The sequence below is a fragment of the Scleropages formosus genome, chromosome 6, assembly GCF_900964775.1.
Source record: "Scleropages formosus chromosome 6, fSclFor1.1, whole genome shotgun sequence".
Lineage (NCBI taxonomy): Eukaryota > Metazoa > Chordata > Actinopteri > Osteoglossiformes > Osteoglossidae > Scleropages > Scleropages formosus.
In genome coordinates, this window is record NC_041811.1 from 14757036 (window position 1) to 14773276 (window position 16241).

The 16241-nt window shown below is 38.7% G+C and overlaps 1 protein-coding gene across 5 annotated transcripts; it reads right to left on the reverse strand.

Moving 5' to 3' along the window:
- Window positions 1-1178: 1178 nt before the first annotated feature.
- On the reverse strand, window positions 1179-16149 carry ddx4 (DEAD (Asp-Glu-Ala-Asp) box polypeptide 4). Of its 5 annotated transcripts, none has more exons than XM_018744897.1 (22): window positions 16033-16149; window positions 13587-13760; window positions 13077-13118; window positions 12920-12950; window positions 12411-12455; window positions 12100-12153; window positions 9463-9516; window positions 9245-9295; window positions 8355-8423; window positions 7980-8033; window positions 7525-7566; window positions 7366-7410; window positions 6941-7083; window positions 6531-6683; window positions 5678-5832; window positions 4365-4494; window positions 3966-4132; window positions 3459-3604; window positions 3114-3213; window positions 2160-2430; window positions 1935-2042; window positions 1179-1697 (listed from the first exon to the last, which is right to left on the reverse strand). In XM_018744897.1, the coding sequence occupies exons 3-22, from the start codon at window positions 13098-13100 to the stop codon at window positions 1611-1613; spliced, it is 1929 nt and encodes a 642-aa protein (XP_018600413.1). In that variant the 5' UTR covers window positions 13101-13118; window positions 13587-13760; window positions 16033-16149; the 3' UTR covers window positions 1179-1610. The 5 variants fall into 5 exon arrangements, with proteins under 5 accessions (XP_018600413.1, XP_018600412.1, XP_018600410.1 ...); XM_018744896.1 differs by lacking the exon at window positions 16033-16149 and adding an exon at window positions 14621-14675; XM_018744894.2 differs by lacking the exon at window positions 16033-16149 and adding an exon at window positions 14325-14453.
- Between the last annotated feature and the right edge of the window lie 92 nt (window positions 16150-16241).

The window sequence follows — 16241 nt, forward strand, 5'->3', positions numbered from 1 at the left end:
TCCTTCTGGAAATAAGGCTTTGAAATCGTGTTTTAAATTGACTCTCTACCCGCATGTTTGCGAAGATTATAAAATTCAGGTTAATATTGTTTGAAAACCATTATATATTTTATCATTTTACAAATACTCAACGGCAAAATAAACTGCCTCTTCAGTGATTAATTTGTACTTTTTCGTATAGAAGTTATGCTCAGTGGCGTGTGTATCCAAGTCGATTTTTTTTTTTCCCCCTGTAGATTTCACGCGTCGCTGTGATCGACCATCACTCCGTTTTCACAGGTTCCTAACTTTTCTAGGCCACGGACGCTTTTAAAAATTTGAGGAAAGATAAGGTCCTCTTCCTGGGAAAGTGTCCACAAATTGATTTGCAGAAAATACTACTCAACTTCGCTACACCGAGTCTTGGTTACCATTACATCGAATTGTGCCATAGGCAATATTTACTTAGTTTTCATATTAGTATGCTCTTCACAGACCCTCCCCTCCGTGGACTCCCAATGAAGAACACGGCCCATAGAGACAAATGGAGGAACTGCAAAGTAGCTTGGTTTAGGTCATCAAAAAAAAAAATCCATGGTCTCACATTCACTCTGAAAAGTCATTTAGCTGACACCTTACAGTTTAACCACTTATACAACTTTACTCTAAGCAGTTTAGAGTAAATGCATTGCTCTAAGGCAAAACAGCAGCAGGGTTTGAACCAGAAACCCAGGCTGAAGTTACAAGCCATTGCCCCAATCACAAAACTGACCGTACTATAGTATAGCCTGCGGGGGGGGGGGGGAAATCAGTGTGGATTATCAAATGTGTCAGTATCATGAAGTTAATTCTCTCAGCAATAAGACCAATCGCACAGCACTGATGAATTTTACCTCAACTTGAGTAAGAGCTTACTTCATTCAGAGAGAATGTGGAAGAACACAGTGGGGGAGGGGTAACTTCAATGGAGGGAGAGCAGAATTTTATTCTTTTTTTTTTTTTGGAATGAGTTACTTGGCAAATTTGTGAAAGAACTATGCTCTCACAAATCACATTTTACTAAGGGAAGTTCCCTTAGAAATTAAGTACAATACCTAGCAATGTACCTTTGTGAAGGTTTATTAATACAAAATGTATAATCAATCTGCATACAGGTTAATGACTTCACTTGTGATGATGTAAAACATTTTCAGACAAACTGAAAATTTGTCATTTATTGATTATAACCTGAAACAGAACATTACATTTAGTGAAAGCTGCAAGACAGTATGATCTGAATGTGTCCTCTGGGTCAACAGACAACAGCATGAATACTGTAGACATAAGCATTTCTAATTTTAATTCAACCTCTAACAAAAATTTGTAGAAGTAGCAGTGATGTATGCAAATTTAGACCCCCCCCCCCAAAAAAAAAAAAGTTATGTAAACAATTCTGTGAAGCTGCATTTCTTCCCAATGTCAAAATTCTAGTCAAGTTACTCAAGCAACTTAAGATACTTAACATTACCCAAATATTACCTGTTGAAAGGTTTAACTTAGCATACCTATAATTCTGAAGCACACAAGTTTGCAAATATAAATGTGCAAAACCAATGAAAACAATTTTCAGTAATCCAACAAAAGTAAAGGATTCATTCCCAGTCTTCTTCAGCTATTTGATGTTGAACACTGCGTTTCTGAACATTGTGTTGCTGGTTCTCTTTCTGGAAAAATCCCCCCTATTGAAAACAAATATATTCACTCAATGATGCAGGAAAAGTGGACAGCCTATCAACATGGTTACCTTCCCCCCCAATGGAAGTTAAGATTTAAGCATAACATTGTTCTAGCTAATTTGTAGGAAATAAAATTTCACTTTTACCTGCTTTTCAGCTAATTTGTGAATATCATAAAATAACCAATTTAAAAAGTATATTAATTGTAAACATGAATACATTGGACGATAAAGCACATACTTCACGGGTATCTACAGAAGCAAAGACAGTCCCACGAGGACTAAACCCTGTGGTGCCATGTGCGCCAAAGGCTATTTCCTCCAGCCATGAAGGCACCTCCTGTTGGGCCTATTAAGAGAAGCACATGCACACACACCTTATAAACTACATGTATACTTGGCTTTTACACAAAACATTCATTATACTTTTATAGTTTAGCCAGTTACCCAGAAAATCCACACTTACTCCAGAAAGAACCTTAACCAGGGAACGAGCAAGTGGAGTGTCAGTTCCTGGGTCAAAGAATGACACTGCTCTCCCTGTATTCCCACACCGGCCAGTCCTACCAATGCGATGGACATACTCATCGATGGTGGATGGAAGGTCAAAGTTCACCACATGCTGGACATGTTCAATGTCCAGTCCTCTGGCAGCAACAGAGGTGGCCACAAGGACGGGACATTTGCCAGACCTAAAGTCACCCAGGGCCAGCTCACGCTCCCGCTGTTCCCGGTCACTACAGAAACACACATTAGGGGCCTGGGACTTAGTCAATTACACATGCATACAAGACAGAGTTCAGAGGAGTTCCAACTCTTGCATTTATACAAATTACAAACTAATTTGCTAGGCATTAAAAACATCAGTAAAATATCTGAACAGTACAACCCCATTGTTAACTGATCCTGTTTCCTTACATTTACTTAAGCTGCTAGTTAGGAAATTAAGACATGCATATATTTTGTTTAGATAACCTTAAAGGGATAGTACAACAGTGCAAAAGATATTGTCTCCAAACAAACCAATATATAACCCCTCAGTCCTTCTAATAGATCAAGTGAAAAATCATACCAGGATAACATGCCATTGAATAGAACCTTTTAATAATGCTCCAGTGTCAGGAAAAACGCAGCATGACCACACCTGTCTATTTGTCAAAAGTGCAGTAAAGAGCCAACTACATTAAAGGACTCTGCTGCCTGTGCTCTTTGATCAATTATCCTATGACCTTATGGACAGGACTAAAATTTGTGCACAGCAACTTCGTACTACTGGTATTGACAGCTCTAAATTTCTTTATACTGTTCTTTAAGACAGGATTTAAAACAACCACACATTGATTCAGCACATGACAGGAAGCACCGGTTACTCATGTGACAACAGGGTGTTCCATTTCTACTTCACATGCTCCATTCTTACCCATGAATGCTTGTGGTAGGTATTTTCTCCTGACAAAGGAATGTTGCAATGAAGTCTGCTTTTCTTTTGGTTTCTACAAAGACCATTGTGCGCTCTGTACCTATTTATAAAAATAAAGCAAGATTACTCAAGTTCAATGTTTAAAGCTGCTCAAAACTAGTATATTACTGATCCAGTGTAGGCAATTTTATCTTTAAAATGCACAACTCACACCATTATTACATATTTCTAGACACAGACAGTGGTATAAAGAAATTACATCTGTAGGAATTAAGCTTGTAGGAAGAAGATAAAGGTGTATTATCAGAAAAAAGTAAAAACATAGTCCCCATGGAAAGGAGGCACCTGTTGTTCTTAGGATCTCCAACAGCTGATCTCTTTTGGAATACTGGGTCACCATGAGCACATGCTGCTCAACATCGCTGCAAGCCCCACCCACTTGACCAACAGTAAGGAAAAGATAGTTGACCTTTAGGAACTCTGCTGCAAGCCTGCAAAGAGAGGAGAGACCTGCAGAACTGCCTTTAAAGCAGTCCAACGAGGTGATACAATGCACACGCCCCCATACATTTTCCGTGGGTTCCCATTTTAGGTTGTTTTTAGTATGTCTGCCACATTATGTGACTCACTACTAGATAAAATTACTGTGGTAGACCATTTTATAAGTGAGCACAAATACAAACTGATTTTAGAACAAAGACTGTCACAAGTCACATTTTTTTTTTTAACACAAGTATCAAATTTCAGTCAAGACAGTGAAAAAGGGAAATGTAAAAGGGCAACAGATCAGAGAGAAACAAGTGCTAACAATGGAGTTATGCTTTTGCCCAACTGTATGGGTGCTCTACATACTTCTGGATGTCTTCAGGGTAAGTAGCGCTGAACATGAGGGTCTGTCGGTGTTCTTTAGAAGGCATCCCTGGGGAAGCCACCAGTCTACGCATGTCAGGTTCAAACCCCATGTCCAGCATACGATCCGCCTCATCCAGCACCAGGTAGTGAACCTTGCTGAGCCCAACCTAGGAGGTTTCACCAGGTATATAAAGATACATAGCAATTTTTGTCTAACAATCCTAATTACCAAATTTTATGTAACAAACTGACAATCCACTACACAGAGCTATGGTACAGAATCCTTTGCTTGCTTGGAATGATTTCTCAAAAGTAAATTAAAGGGGAAAACAAGAAAAACACCAGATGGCAGACTTGCCAATTTACCATCTAAAAACAATACAATGAATTTCACAATACCTTTCCCCGTCTGATAATATCCAATAGCCTTCCAGGCGTACCACATAATATGTTGCAGCCTTTCAACACCTCTTGAATTGTATAGCTTGTGCTTATTCCTCCATACACAACAACAGGGCGCACACATGTCCTACAGTGAAACAGAACAAAGCAAAGGATGGGGTTCTCTGTAGTACAATGGAAATTAAAAAAAAACTGCCTGTAACCATATTTCAAAAAACAACAAAAGGTGCTCTACAGGAAAGCAATTAGTTGCAGTTGGTACATTGCACTTAATGACGTGTCTGTACCTAGATCTCTCCGTGTATTGTTTGAAATGTACTTCACTATGGAGAAAATATTTACCCTGATTATGATACGCAAAAATTAACCCATCTGGCCTTCCAGCTACTGTGATCAAACCTCTACAGCTGATACAGAATGCTGCTACACGAGTTGTGTTTGACTTGCTGAAGCGTTCCCCATGTATCCTCACCCCTCACCTCTCTATATTGGCTTCATACAGTTGCCTGAATCAAATTCAAGACACTGGTTATGGGCTACAAAAGCACAAAATGGAACTGCTCCCAGATATCTACAAGACCTGATCATTCACTACACCCCAGACTGCTATGCTCCTCCACTTCTGCTTGCTTGTACCAACTGCAATTAATTGCTTTCCTGTAGAGCACCTTTTGTTGTTTTTTGAAATATGGTTACAGGCAGTTTTTTTAATTTCCATTGTAATTTTAATTTCCCATGCACAAAATGTCCAAAAGCAAAAGCATGAAGGCTCTCAGTTCTGGCTCAAATGTGGTGGAATGACCCTGCCCACTCAGAGCTGCTGAATCTAGCAGCATTTTAAAAGGGGTTTAAAACTCCTCACCCATGATCTGTTAAGGTCATGTAATATAAATGACCATGCACTATAACAGATGTTACAGAAAGAAACTCACAGCTACTCCTTTGATGTTAATATATAAAAAAAATTTGGAATGCGATTAAAATTGTCAATTTGGATGAACTTATCCAGCTACTCACATGATGTATATTGTTCACATGGTGGAAAGTAAACTGTACTTTAGAATCTCATGCCTGCATTCAAGTCTCACTTTCTGCTAATGCGCACAATGTATTTTCCATGAGATGTACATCGCTTTGGAGAAAGCATCTGCTAAATGTACCCAGCTGTATTAATGGCTACATTGCTGTGTTGCACAACACTGCACGCTGCTTCAGGAACACGCTGAACAATTTTACCAAAAAAACAAGAAAAAAAGACTAAGTTTGTAGATGAAAGTTAATCGCATTCTCCCCCCCCCCAAACCATGTACCCAAAGGCAAACTTCCTGGCCTCCAGGTAGATCTGGTTGATAAGTTCTCTAGTTGGGGCCACAATGATGGCACTGGGCTCCTGAATCTCGCTGAATCTGCTAGCAGCAACACCATCTGTCAGCAGCTTCTGGAGAATGGGCAGAAGGAAAGCAGCCTGAAAACAGAAGGTAGAGAGGTGTGCAATGTTTCAAAGGTAAATGTTACAACACAGCTGGTTCAGAGCACACAATAGCAAAATGTATTCTAAGCAACTAGTGGCCTAATAGGAAAGATTTCTGTTTTACCAAAGGAGCATGTCAATCATATATGGACCATCCAACCATAGCAGCAACTTGACACATGCTCAGAATGTGCTCAGGTACATAGAACATCACAAGTCAGGATAGGCTTTCTGTCATGCAAATATTTCAAACACACTGCAAGTGTGCATATCAGGTATTCATCAAGAATTCTGTACTTGAGAAATAGGAACAGGATCCAAGTGAACAGAGCTGTAACCTGCAGCAATTGGGGGGGACCTACTGAAATTCTCCAACATATGCTCAATTTAGCTTTACTTTTATGAAGCACTCAACTGCAGCATTTACAAACATTTCAAGTCCCCCCCCCCCCCCCCCCTTTACCGAGTATAAAATCTAACCCTTTGATTTTTTTTTCTGTCCTTTACCAGCAATTTCTGGCTTTGAATTAATTAAATGGTGGGGGGGGGGATATTTACACATAATAGCACAAAGATATTTTAATAAGGTATTATTTCATGATTGTGAAATATGTAGATGCACCATTTTCTTCCCCAAGGCTCCTGGGGAAGAGATTATGTCACAGTATTCCACAACTCCAGAGATTACTCACAGTCTTCCCAGACCCTGTCTGTGCACAAGCCATTAGGTCTCGTCCAGCCTGAACAATAGGGATGCCATGTTTCTGAACTGGCGTGGGTTTCACATAGCCTGATTTGCTGACATTCCTGCTGAGCAATTCACAGAGTCCAGCTTCCTCAAACGTCTGCCAAAAGGAAAGAATACACACAGCCTTGCACATAGCCTTAACGTAAACTTGTTTCTGAAGAACTTCAGAAAAAAAATTCAGCCAGGAAACAGCTAAGTCAGTTGCAGTTAAGGAGGCAATTAAAAATAAAAATAAAAAACCACTTATCACTGCCTCTAATCTTTAGATTTCCTGAAAGTGATCCTGTTACAGACGAGGTCTCATATCTAAGGCTATCGGGAGCTTGAGATGGACTTTTCCTAAAATGCACTCACCACAATGGCTTGTGAAGGGTTGTGGCCGCTAACCTCGACCAGGATATCATCGTACTTGTCAAAGTTGATGCCAGTTTCATAGCGAGCAAAGATGGAATCCTCCTCCTCCGGTGGTGGAGGAGGTACATAGGTTACTTTTGGACCTGATATGGAGACATAATCAGACTGCAAGGGAAAAAAGCTTTCAAGAAAGTTGCTGTAGCATACCTTTGAAAATTTGATAAAACAGATGTGGCTGTTTCATGCTACCTTTATCACCTCATACTGGCCACTTATAAGCATATATGAAATTTCAGCCATCGTACAACCTCAATCCATATATGAAACTAAATTGATCAGATTTATTCCACCAATTATATGCCACACAGTTTGTCAAACAGGTTTCACCCCCCACCTTAACAGATCAATTATCAAATCCCACTGACCTAGACCTTCTCCAACAGCTCTCTTTTGGTCACTTTCAGACAAACCTATTGGGATTGTCAAGAAAACAGTTACTTGCAGCTGATAGCTTTGATCTCCAAAAAAAAAAAAAAAAAAAAAGTGATATAGTCCCCTTAAGTAATCCAATACATATACCCCACCTTGAATATCAGCAAATACATCTTCATCCCTTCCTTGGTATCCTGTAAAATTATAACTACGGTAAGTTGTACAAAAAGCCTACTGCCTGCAGCCCTCTTGTTAAACATGAGCATAGCATGAGAACAGATTATCCCAATGTTGATTCTTCAATAAGCAACTTTTTTGCAGTTCCATGGTTTATAAAGACAGTACAGCATTGATAAAGTAAATCATGGACAAACAATTAGGCAAACAAAATTGATAGCTAAATCAGAATTACTATGATTGTTACCAGTGAAATTCTATGAACTTTCAGGAGATCACAGATAAACAGTATTTATTAGAAATTGTATGCTTTGAAAAAGACATACTGCACACATTGACGGTCAAAAGAATTATGATTAAGACATAGGGCAGAGAAATATGGTGACTACACCAGATCTGTTTCATAATGGAGGGAAAGCAAGACAATTACCTCCCCCTCTGAAACCTCCTCTACGTCCTCTATTCCTGGCCTCGCTGTTACTTGCTAAAACAAAATAGTCAAAGATAAGCATTAATGTATTATACAGAACAAACCATATAGTGACACTATAGCAAATCAGATTCTTCCAAACTGAAAATATTTAACAGGACAAGAATCAGTCTTTCTTGGATACTATTTTGAATACTCTCCTTCCACAGGAGAATATAAGGCACATGGTCAATTTTGATAAACCCTGGAAGAAAACTTCTGAAACATTACTTTTTTTTTTTCTTTTTTTAAAAAAGTAGCTTACATGGCAATGAAATGGAAAATTTCCAGGGAACTAATAATAAAAAAGTTTTATAAAACTTAACGAACAGATACCCTCACTGTAGTTCCCTGGTGGCTCCCTGCCTCCTGGGCCACCTCTTCCTCTAATATAACCTCCGAACCCTGGATATTGGAAAAAGATGTGGGAAAAGCCACTTACAGTAGCAAAAAAAAGAATTTTTAAAAAAATGAATACATACATCCACCCCATAGTCTGATACACCTGTATAGCTGCACATACATTATTAAGACCTATACTCTCAATATATGAAATACTGACTTCAAAATACAAATAGAACGTTCACAAAAACATACCATTTTGACAAAATCCTACTTCAACCTAAAAAAACAATCCTGTGCTGAAACAGTATTAACAGCTTATTTAAAACACATACATAAATCTTCAAAGAAATCCTACATACAATACTGAAAGTTTGGTCAGTATTTCTGCATGTAATTTAAAACATTAAGACTTTATAACATTCATAATATAGAAAAGTCATGTTTCTCCAACAGCACCAGGCCAATACAAAAGATTTGTAGTGCCTTAAAATCAATAAATAAATACCCCCCAAAAAATGTGGACATGATCAGCAACTCTTTCACAGCTAGAATTTGCAAAGTTTTTATGTACTGGATTAACTGGTTTCCTTTTACTGCAAACTGTCTAAAAAGTGCCAAATTTAAGCATTGATAAATAATGGACAAGCAACTAAGCAAACAATTTCTGAAAGAAGAATCACGAACTGCTGACAGGTCTAGTTTTACAATGTAGCAACAAGCACCGCTTCCATATATTAGCACAATTTTAATCTCAGTAAGTCAATACTCCCATATAAACAACAGAAGAAGCAAGAAATGACAGTGTATAATAGATTATATACAGGGGGTTTAACAACTGTGCAAAAGAAGCAACATGTTTCAAACCAAGGGATCAGCTATACCTAAAGAGGGGTCTGTGAACCCTCCTCTAAGGCCTCTTGGTGCTCCTCTGCCTGTCATGCAAAAAAAAAATTTTTTTTACCCAGGATACTTTTTCAAAGCTGATTATGTAGTATTGACATGTCACATGACAAACTGAAAAACGTTAAACTGAAACCAGTGAAAACAACAATTAAATCTGTAGAGGAAAAAAGGAGGGGGGTGTTCCCAGAGTACTTCCCTTGACTTCTTCCTCTACCTCTTCCCCTGTAACTCCTGTCTCCAGAGAAGTTACCTGGAAGTATGGCAAGAGAACACTTAATGATGGGTACCTACCCCAGGCTCCTATGCACAAAGCATCCAAAAAAATGAAACATGGGGTTCTGGGTAGCAGAATCTTTCTTACAGCTATCAAAACATTTCAATACAACATAAAACAGTCTGGGCAGTTCTGAGACTGCTGAGTGACTTTCAAATCACGTGATAAAATGATTTTCTGTCTGACAACCAGCTACATGCTGTGAACTGTTCACCTGCTTAGAGTATATCTGTAAGATGACTGATGGATGAGTGCAATATTAACTATTACAGTCATGACTAGACACCAATGCTTTTTTAAAAGAACGAACAAGTGCCTTGAACAGGAAACTTGAACTCAATTTGAAATTCTGTCATCCCATCAGTTTCATTGTGATATGCTGTATAATTTAGGCTTGCATTATTTAGCATAATTTACAACCAACATTAAACCCAAAAAAGCTTAACCATTAACTATCAAGTTTACTGTTGGGTGTGCATTTGCCTCAATATTTAAGAACTTTTAAAATTCATCAGAATTATTTAATCAGTATGGCTAACTGTACTGCTTTAATTATATTTTTCATTATTTCAGGTATGTGCCATACAATTTGAAATACCTTTTGACATAAGTTTCATTTTATCTGAATGATAAATTTGTTGACCAACAGCTGAGCACATAAACAAGAACTATGAAACATACAAACATTGGGACAAGGGTAAAAAAATTGTGCAAACTCATTGGATTGATATAATTGTACAACATAGCTTCTCCTTACTAGTATATTGAACACATTCCTCAAAAGGTATAACTTGCAATGCTCAAGTGAATATCTGAAAAATCTCAAGCTCAATACAAAGTATCTCAAACAAGGTTGTCCCTACAAAATATACACCACAATGGAAAATTTTTGGTGAAGGAACGACCTGTGGAAGAGCTCATTTTCCATTTAGTGCTAAGAGTTAGTGACACACTGCATTATGGTCAAGAGTTTTGCTTTCCAGCCAAACTAAAAATCAAGTAAAAACCTACATGGTCACTGATTGTGCTCAATACACACAAAGTCTTGTGACATATTCCAGTCAGTATTTTGTTCCATGAAGCAGAAAGGTAATTTCTTAGGGCTAAAAATGTTTATTTGTATTGAACAAAAATTAGAGCCTCAGATCCAGTGTGAAAAAGCACAGCAGTGCCATTATGCTTACAACTATACATAGTTTATTTTGAAAAGTGTGTTGAAAATTCCTGACAGTCAAGAAATAATGAAACAAAAGCCCCTGAGCACCTGCAGACAAGAAAATGGCTCAATCAGTACATTATTCAGCCCTGAAAAACAGCTGAAGAAAAACCCTTTGTTATGACTTCTGTCCCAGGTGCAAACCTTTCACTGAAAATAGCATTTTACCTGCAAGCATCAAGGGATCTATTTATGACAAGCAATGAAATAGGTTTTAGGTGTATGAAACCCTGGGTGGCTCTGTAAAAATCAATATTCTTGTGTCCCTTTATCCAGTTAAAATTGATTCCTTTATTCTTGCTGTATTATACCACCGTGTTATGAGTTCTTTAGCATCTTGTATGCTTACTGACAAAGCACTTATTGGCATTAATTTAAGGCCTAAATCTCAATGTTTTAGTGAATCCTTAATGATTCAAACACTAATGGGGAGTGACCCTAGATTAGTTCAAAACTTAACGGGTTGGTTTTGAACAACCTTAACTATAAGAAAAAAGTTAAAGGGAAGGAAAAAAAGCCACACTACTGGCAGGTCAAAGTATTAAACATCTTCAATGTAAGATCCAAACAACAAAAACCCTGGCCATTGTTCCTACCGTCCTGTCCCCCCCCCCCCCCTTCCTTTGATCAGAATCTTTTGTTCCCTTACTTTCCTACTTAAGTGGCACCACTGCATTATACCCAAGTCAAACTTGTAAATTGACCTAGATGTTTAAACATAAAGATAATTGCAATACAAGACAAATCATTCTAGGGGGAAGGGGAAAAAAGAAAAAAAAAAAATTCACAGTTCTAAAGGCAAAACATAAGTGAACACAAACCCTGAAGTGTAATTCCAGAATCCTCCTTCAACCCATGGTTCTCCATCAGCAGAGTAAATGGCATTTTGAATACATACCATGAATGCTTTCAGCCATGTGGTTTTCACAATCAAATCTACTATTCAAGTGCCACACTTTACTTATTCACGCACTATCAATAACCAATTAGGCTATGACCCTGCATTGTCCATCTCAGAAGCATAGAATACTCACTGGGTTATGCAGAGTACACCCCAGCAGAGATGGCAGTCCTTTGATTCATCTACAACAAACACTCACTCACACATACACACAATGGGTATCCGGGTCACCAATTCCCCTGAAGCATGTCTTTGGACTGTAGGAGGAAACCTATGCAAATATGTGTAGTATGGGCAAATCCCACAAAGAGGGGGGAAAAGGGGGACTGGACCCATGTCCGATCACAACCTCAAAGCGCTGTCAGTCAGCAACACTACTTGCGGCACCCCAAACACACTTCAGTTTGTCCAAACTAATAATTAGATATGCTGAAGTACTCACAGTCACCCCCTCCTCTACCAGCATAAACACTGTTCCAGGAACTGTCTTCACTCCCTGAAAATAACAGGTGGACAAAAGAAACAATTTACAAATTGATATTTAATACCAAGAATTTTCTCAAGCACAAAAACTGATACATCGGTGCTCTTGAGTCATGGAGATACATGTTAGGAATGATGGGTGTTCTCTGTGGCTCCATAGTGATGTTGGTTGGACTGGGTCCTTATGTTAAGCTGTTTTAAGCATGGGGTGTAACATTTCCTGGGTATGTTGAATGTACAGTATCACACTGCAAAAGTGTTACAACTCACCATTTTGACTAACAAAACACTTTTGATCAGAGTTCCATACTTTTCCTGAGGAGGAAAAAAAAAGAAAAAAAAGGTTGAGTAAAATGTATCTATAATTCAGATCCATATTGCTCTAAACAGAATTCAAAACATTCACATTTATGCATTTAGCTGATGCTTTTCTCCAAAGTGACAATATTAAACTGCTTAGAATTGATTACCTATTTATAAGGCTGAGGAATTTCACAGGAGCAATTCAGGGTAAGTATCTTGCTCAAGGGTATTATAGCTGGAGGTGGGATTTGAACCTGCAATCTTTTGAGTCCGAAGGCAACAGCTTCTAACCACTATGGTACCAGCTGCCCCATAACACTATGGGGTGCAGAAAATGGGCATTTCTGCACTACTTCACCTGTCCCCTTCTCATTTGGCAAGGTCTCTCCTGAATATGATTAAACAGGGATAATGTGTGGCCAAAAAAAAAAAAAAAAAAAAAAAAAAAAAAAAAAAGTTTGTAAACGGAATCTTACCATTGCTCACTGTCGCACATTCAGCAATATCCTACAAAAAGCAATGCTGTCAACACTGTGGTCTGTTTTCAAAAACATCAAACCTCCAATCCAAATCAACTACAATTATCACACTTTTTACTTGGAGGAAAGGGAGCAAAGTTCTATCTTTCTGTACCTGGTCCTCTTCCCAGTCCTCCATGATTTCAAATGCTTAATGCTGGACAGGAGAAAATGGGTACATCAGTAACATGATTCAGTCTGATTCATATCCACACTTCACCATTTAAAAACAATGTACACATTCAGTATGGCATTTTGATATACAGCATCAGAAATTGAAGAATGTCAATGGCTAAATATTGTTCATGTTTATATCTGCTTACATTTACACTGAATACATTTACCACTGTGATTAAAGAATTTCCAGAAAGAGCACAAAAAAGTGTCAGGCTAAGACAGAAATCAGATGCCAGTCCCTAAGTATACTTTTAAAACACAACATAACTTATTGAAGGGGCTGTCTTTTGCATCCCACTGAAAATTCAACTGGATTAACCTGGGGGGGAAGATACTATTTAATAAAAATTAAGTTGGTAGGAATACTGTCTATCAATATTTACACTTTAAGCCACATTCATTAATTTCGTAATTTCTGTTGCATGTACAATTTACCGAATACAGTTACCTTTAAGGCAGATTAAGAAATTTGAGGTAAATGTTGAGATATCCAGTATTGCCGCCACGCCGTGACGACACAAATGGCGGAGGAACACTCTATAGAAGTGTGAAGGAGGGCCACGTGGAACACTCTGTATGGAAGCTTCCGCGCTCAGCTCATAGAAAAGCTAGTTCTTCAAGTCTATGTAACATAGAAACATTTGGAAAACCCTTTACTGGTCAATTATTTATGACAATTCAATTTGAAGGTTCCACTCACATACTCATAGTATCATGGCCTACACAGACAGGCACCGGTATTTCCTGTAAAATAACTACTAATTATTAATCATTATTGGTTCCAGATGTACCTAGCTTAGTGTTTGTGAGAAGTGTATTTTATTCAAATTTCACTGCCTCCTAAATTTAATAGCATGACCAGGAGCATGTCGTGTTTTAATTTTTACCGGACCGGCGTATTATATGTCGCTCGCTAAATTCTCAATTTATCATTATCAAAGAAGGCTTAGGGTTTTAGTTAAATTGTTAATAACAAAACTGCGAGAGCAAGCAGCACATCAGAACAACATAAGAAATGGAGGACAAGACCCTGTTTTACGCTGCAGTTAAGTTGTTGGTAACACATCGCCGGGTTGCAGTGAGTTACCCAACAACTGATTACAACTTTCAGCGTATACTTTTACTATTAAAACATATAAATAATGTAGAAGTTGCCTATACTGCAATTTTGCTAATTTAAACTTACGAAAAAGTTTCCAGTGTGAGTGTAGAGAGACACTCTAGTCTGAAGTTTTTTCTCCGCGCTCCGACAAAGAAATCAGCCTCTAGTCACAAACAATGAGCGCCGTGCGCTTTTGGCGGGAAGGGGGGGTGGGGGAGGGAGGAGCGAGAAGGCGGACATTTTGCAAGAGCAATTTCTGAACCGTAATCATGGACTACCTAATATCGGATTGAAATCTCTGGTTTACACCAATCTGACACCCACTGTGGGTTACATAACATTTGTGCGTAATCTACCCACAAGAGTGTATGTACACTTACCCCTATGAATTAGTCCCAACTCGTTAAGTGGTTCCCACAATGCACTGCGCCTCAGTCTGTCTACCGCAGCTGTTTAAAGCAATTTTCAAAAGCCCTTTGATTTTATCCCATCAAACTATTTGTTGCCATCCCCGAACATATGTGAAAGATCGAATAAAGAAAAAAACCGCCAAACCTGACTGCAATTTTCCATCTTGAACATCTTAGCACCCTTGAGTAATTCCAACGTTCTGCTCTAGGCAAATGACACCAAATTAAAGCATTCTGGTAAAACATGTCTGTGTTCAATCACCGTAAGGCAAATGAAGCCTTCAAAGAAAAGAACACCTTCCCTAAAGGGGAACTTGGATGAGATTCAGGGATGTTTTCTGCCTTTGGAAGTGAGTGCCTTAAACTTGTGCGCAGCATCAAATCTGGAAAATACCAAAGAATTTTGGCCAAATGTTATATCCAGTGTCAGAAAGCCATGGGTCGAAGGTCATAGGACTTCCAGTATGGCAATGATCACTAACACACTTCACACACACCCATGACTGGTTGTTAAGCATCTGGCAATGAGTCCACATGTAAGTGCTTTAGATAATGTATGAGAGATTTGAAAACAGTGGGAGGCACCCTTCCAATGTGGGAAAACTGCAGTGGTTTGGACAAGAAGAAGGGAAAACGCCAGTACAGAGGTGCTTAGATGGCTGTAGAAAACGCATTGATTGTACTTATTTTCAGCAACAGTTCTGCTGCTAAACATTGAGTCTAGAGTGCCAGTGCCCCCCCTTTTTTTTTAAAAAAACTTTCAAAGGATACAGGTACTGAATGAACAACAATGATGACAAAATACTTATTTTTAGAAAAAAAAGAGGTTTTTGTAAAAAAAAAGTGCAAGGGTGCCAACATTTTCGGCTATGACTGTATATGAAGGTTATTAATAACAAATCATGCATGGGTCCCAACATTATTTGTTTGTAAAATTTAGTTCTAGAAAGTGCTGGTCTGCAGGTCTACATGATCCCACATCTACTGATCAAGTAACACCATCTATCTATGTATTGTAATAATTTTACCTAATTTTATAATTGAATTCATGTAGCCCGTTACACTGACATAGTCTGCTAATCAGGTTTGAACTGTATGTTACATTCATTGTTACCCAAAGTGACAATTGTATTTGTGCCATTCCTGTGAGTTTTCACAAGAACTTTGATCAAGAGCGTTACAAGCTATTGCTCCATGGCAGACGTTTGCAAGAGCCCCGTGCGCGTGGGTGTGTTCGTGTTTGTACAATCACACAATGAATGGACACCCGCGGGGCAGGTGGTGAAAAACGCGGCTGGAAAAGCTTCTACTCGCACGGCGCCAACAACTCCATGATTCTCCCCCCACACAGAGGCAAATAGTAGGAATGACCATGTAATAACCGTTATGCGGGTTTCTTCCCACTAGGGGTCCCTTCTCCGGTTTTGTCCAAGCGCTTTTCTCTGCGGACATTTACGGAACGTGAATTTAACTAGAGGGTAACTTGTTACACTTCCGAAGAAAATACTGCCTCCCTCAATGACGTCAGAGGTCCGGCGCGGAAAACTCATGCGTTTTGTAGTCGTTATGCTGGCTTCCAGGTGCGCCTTGA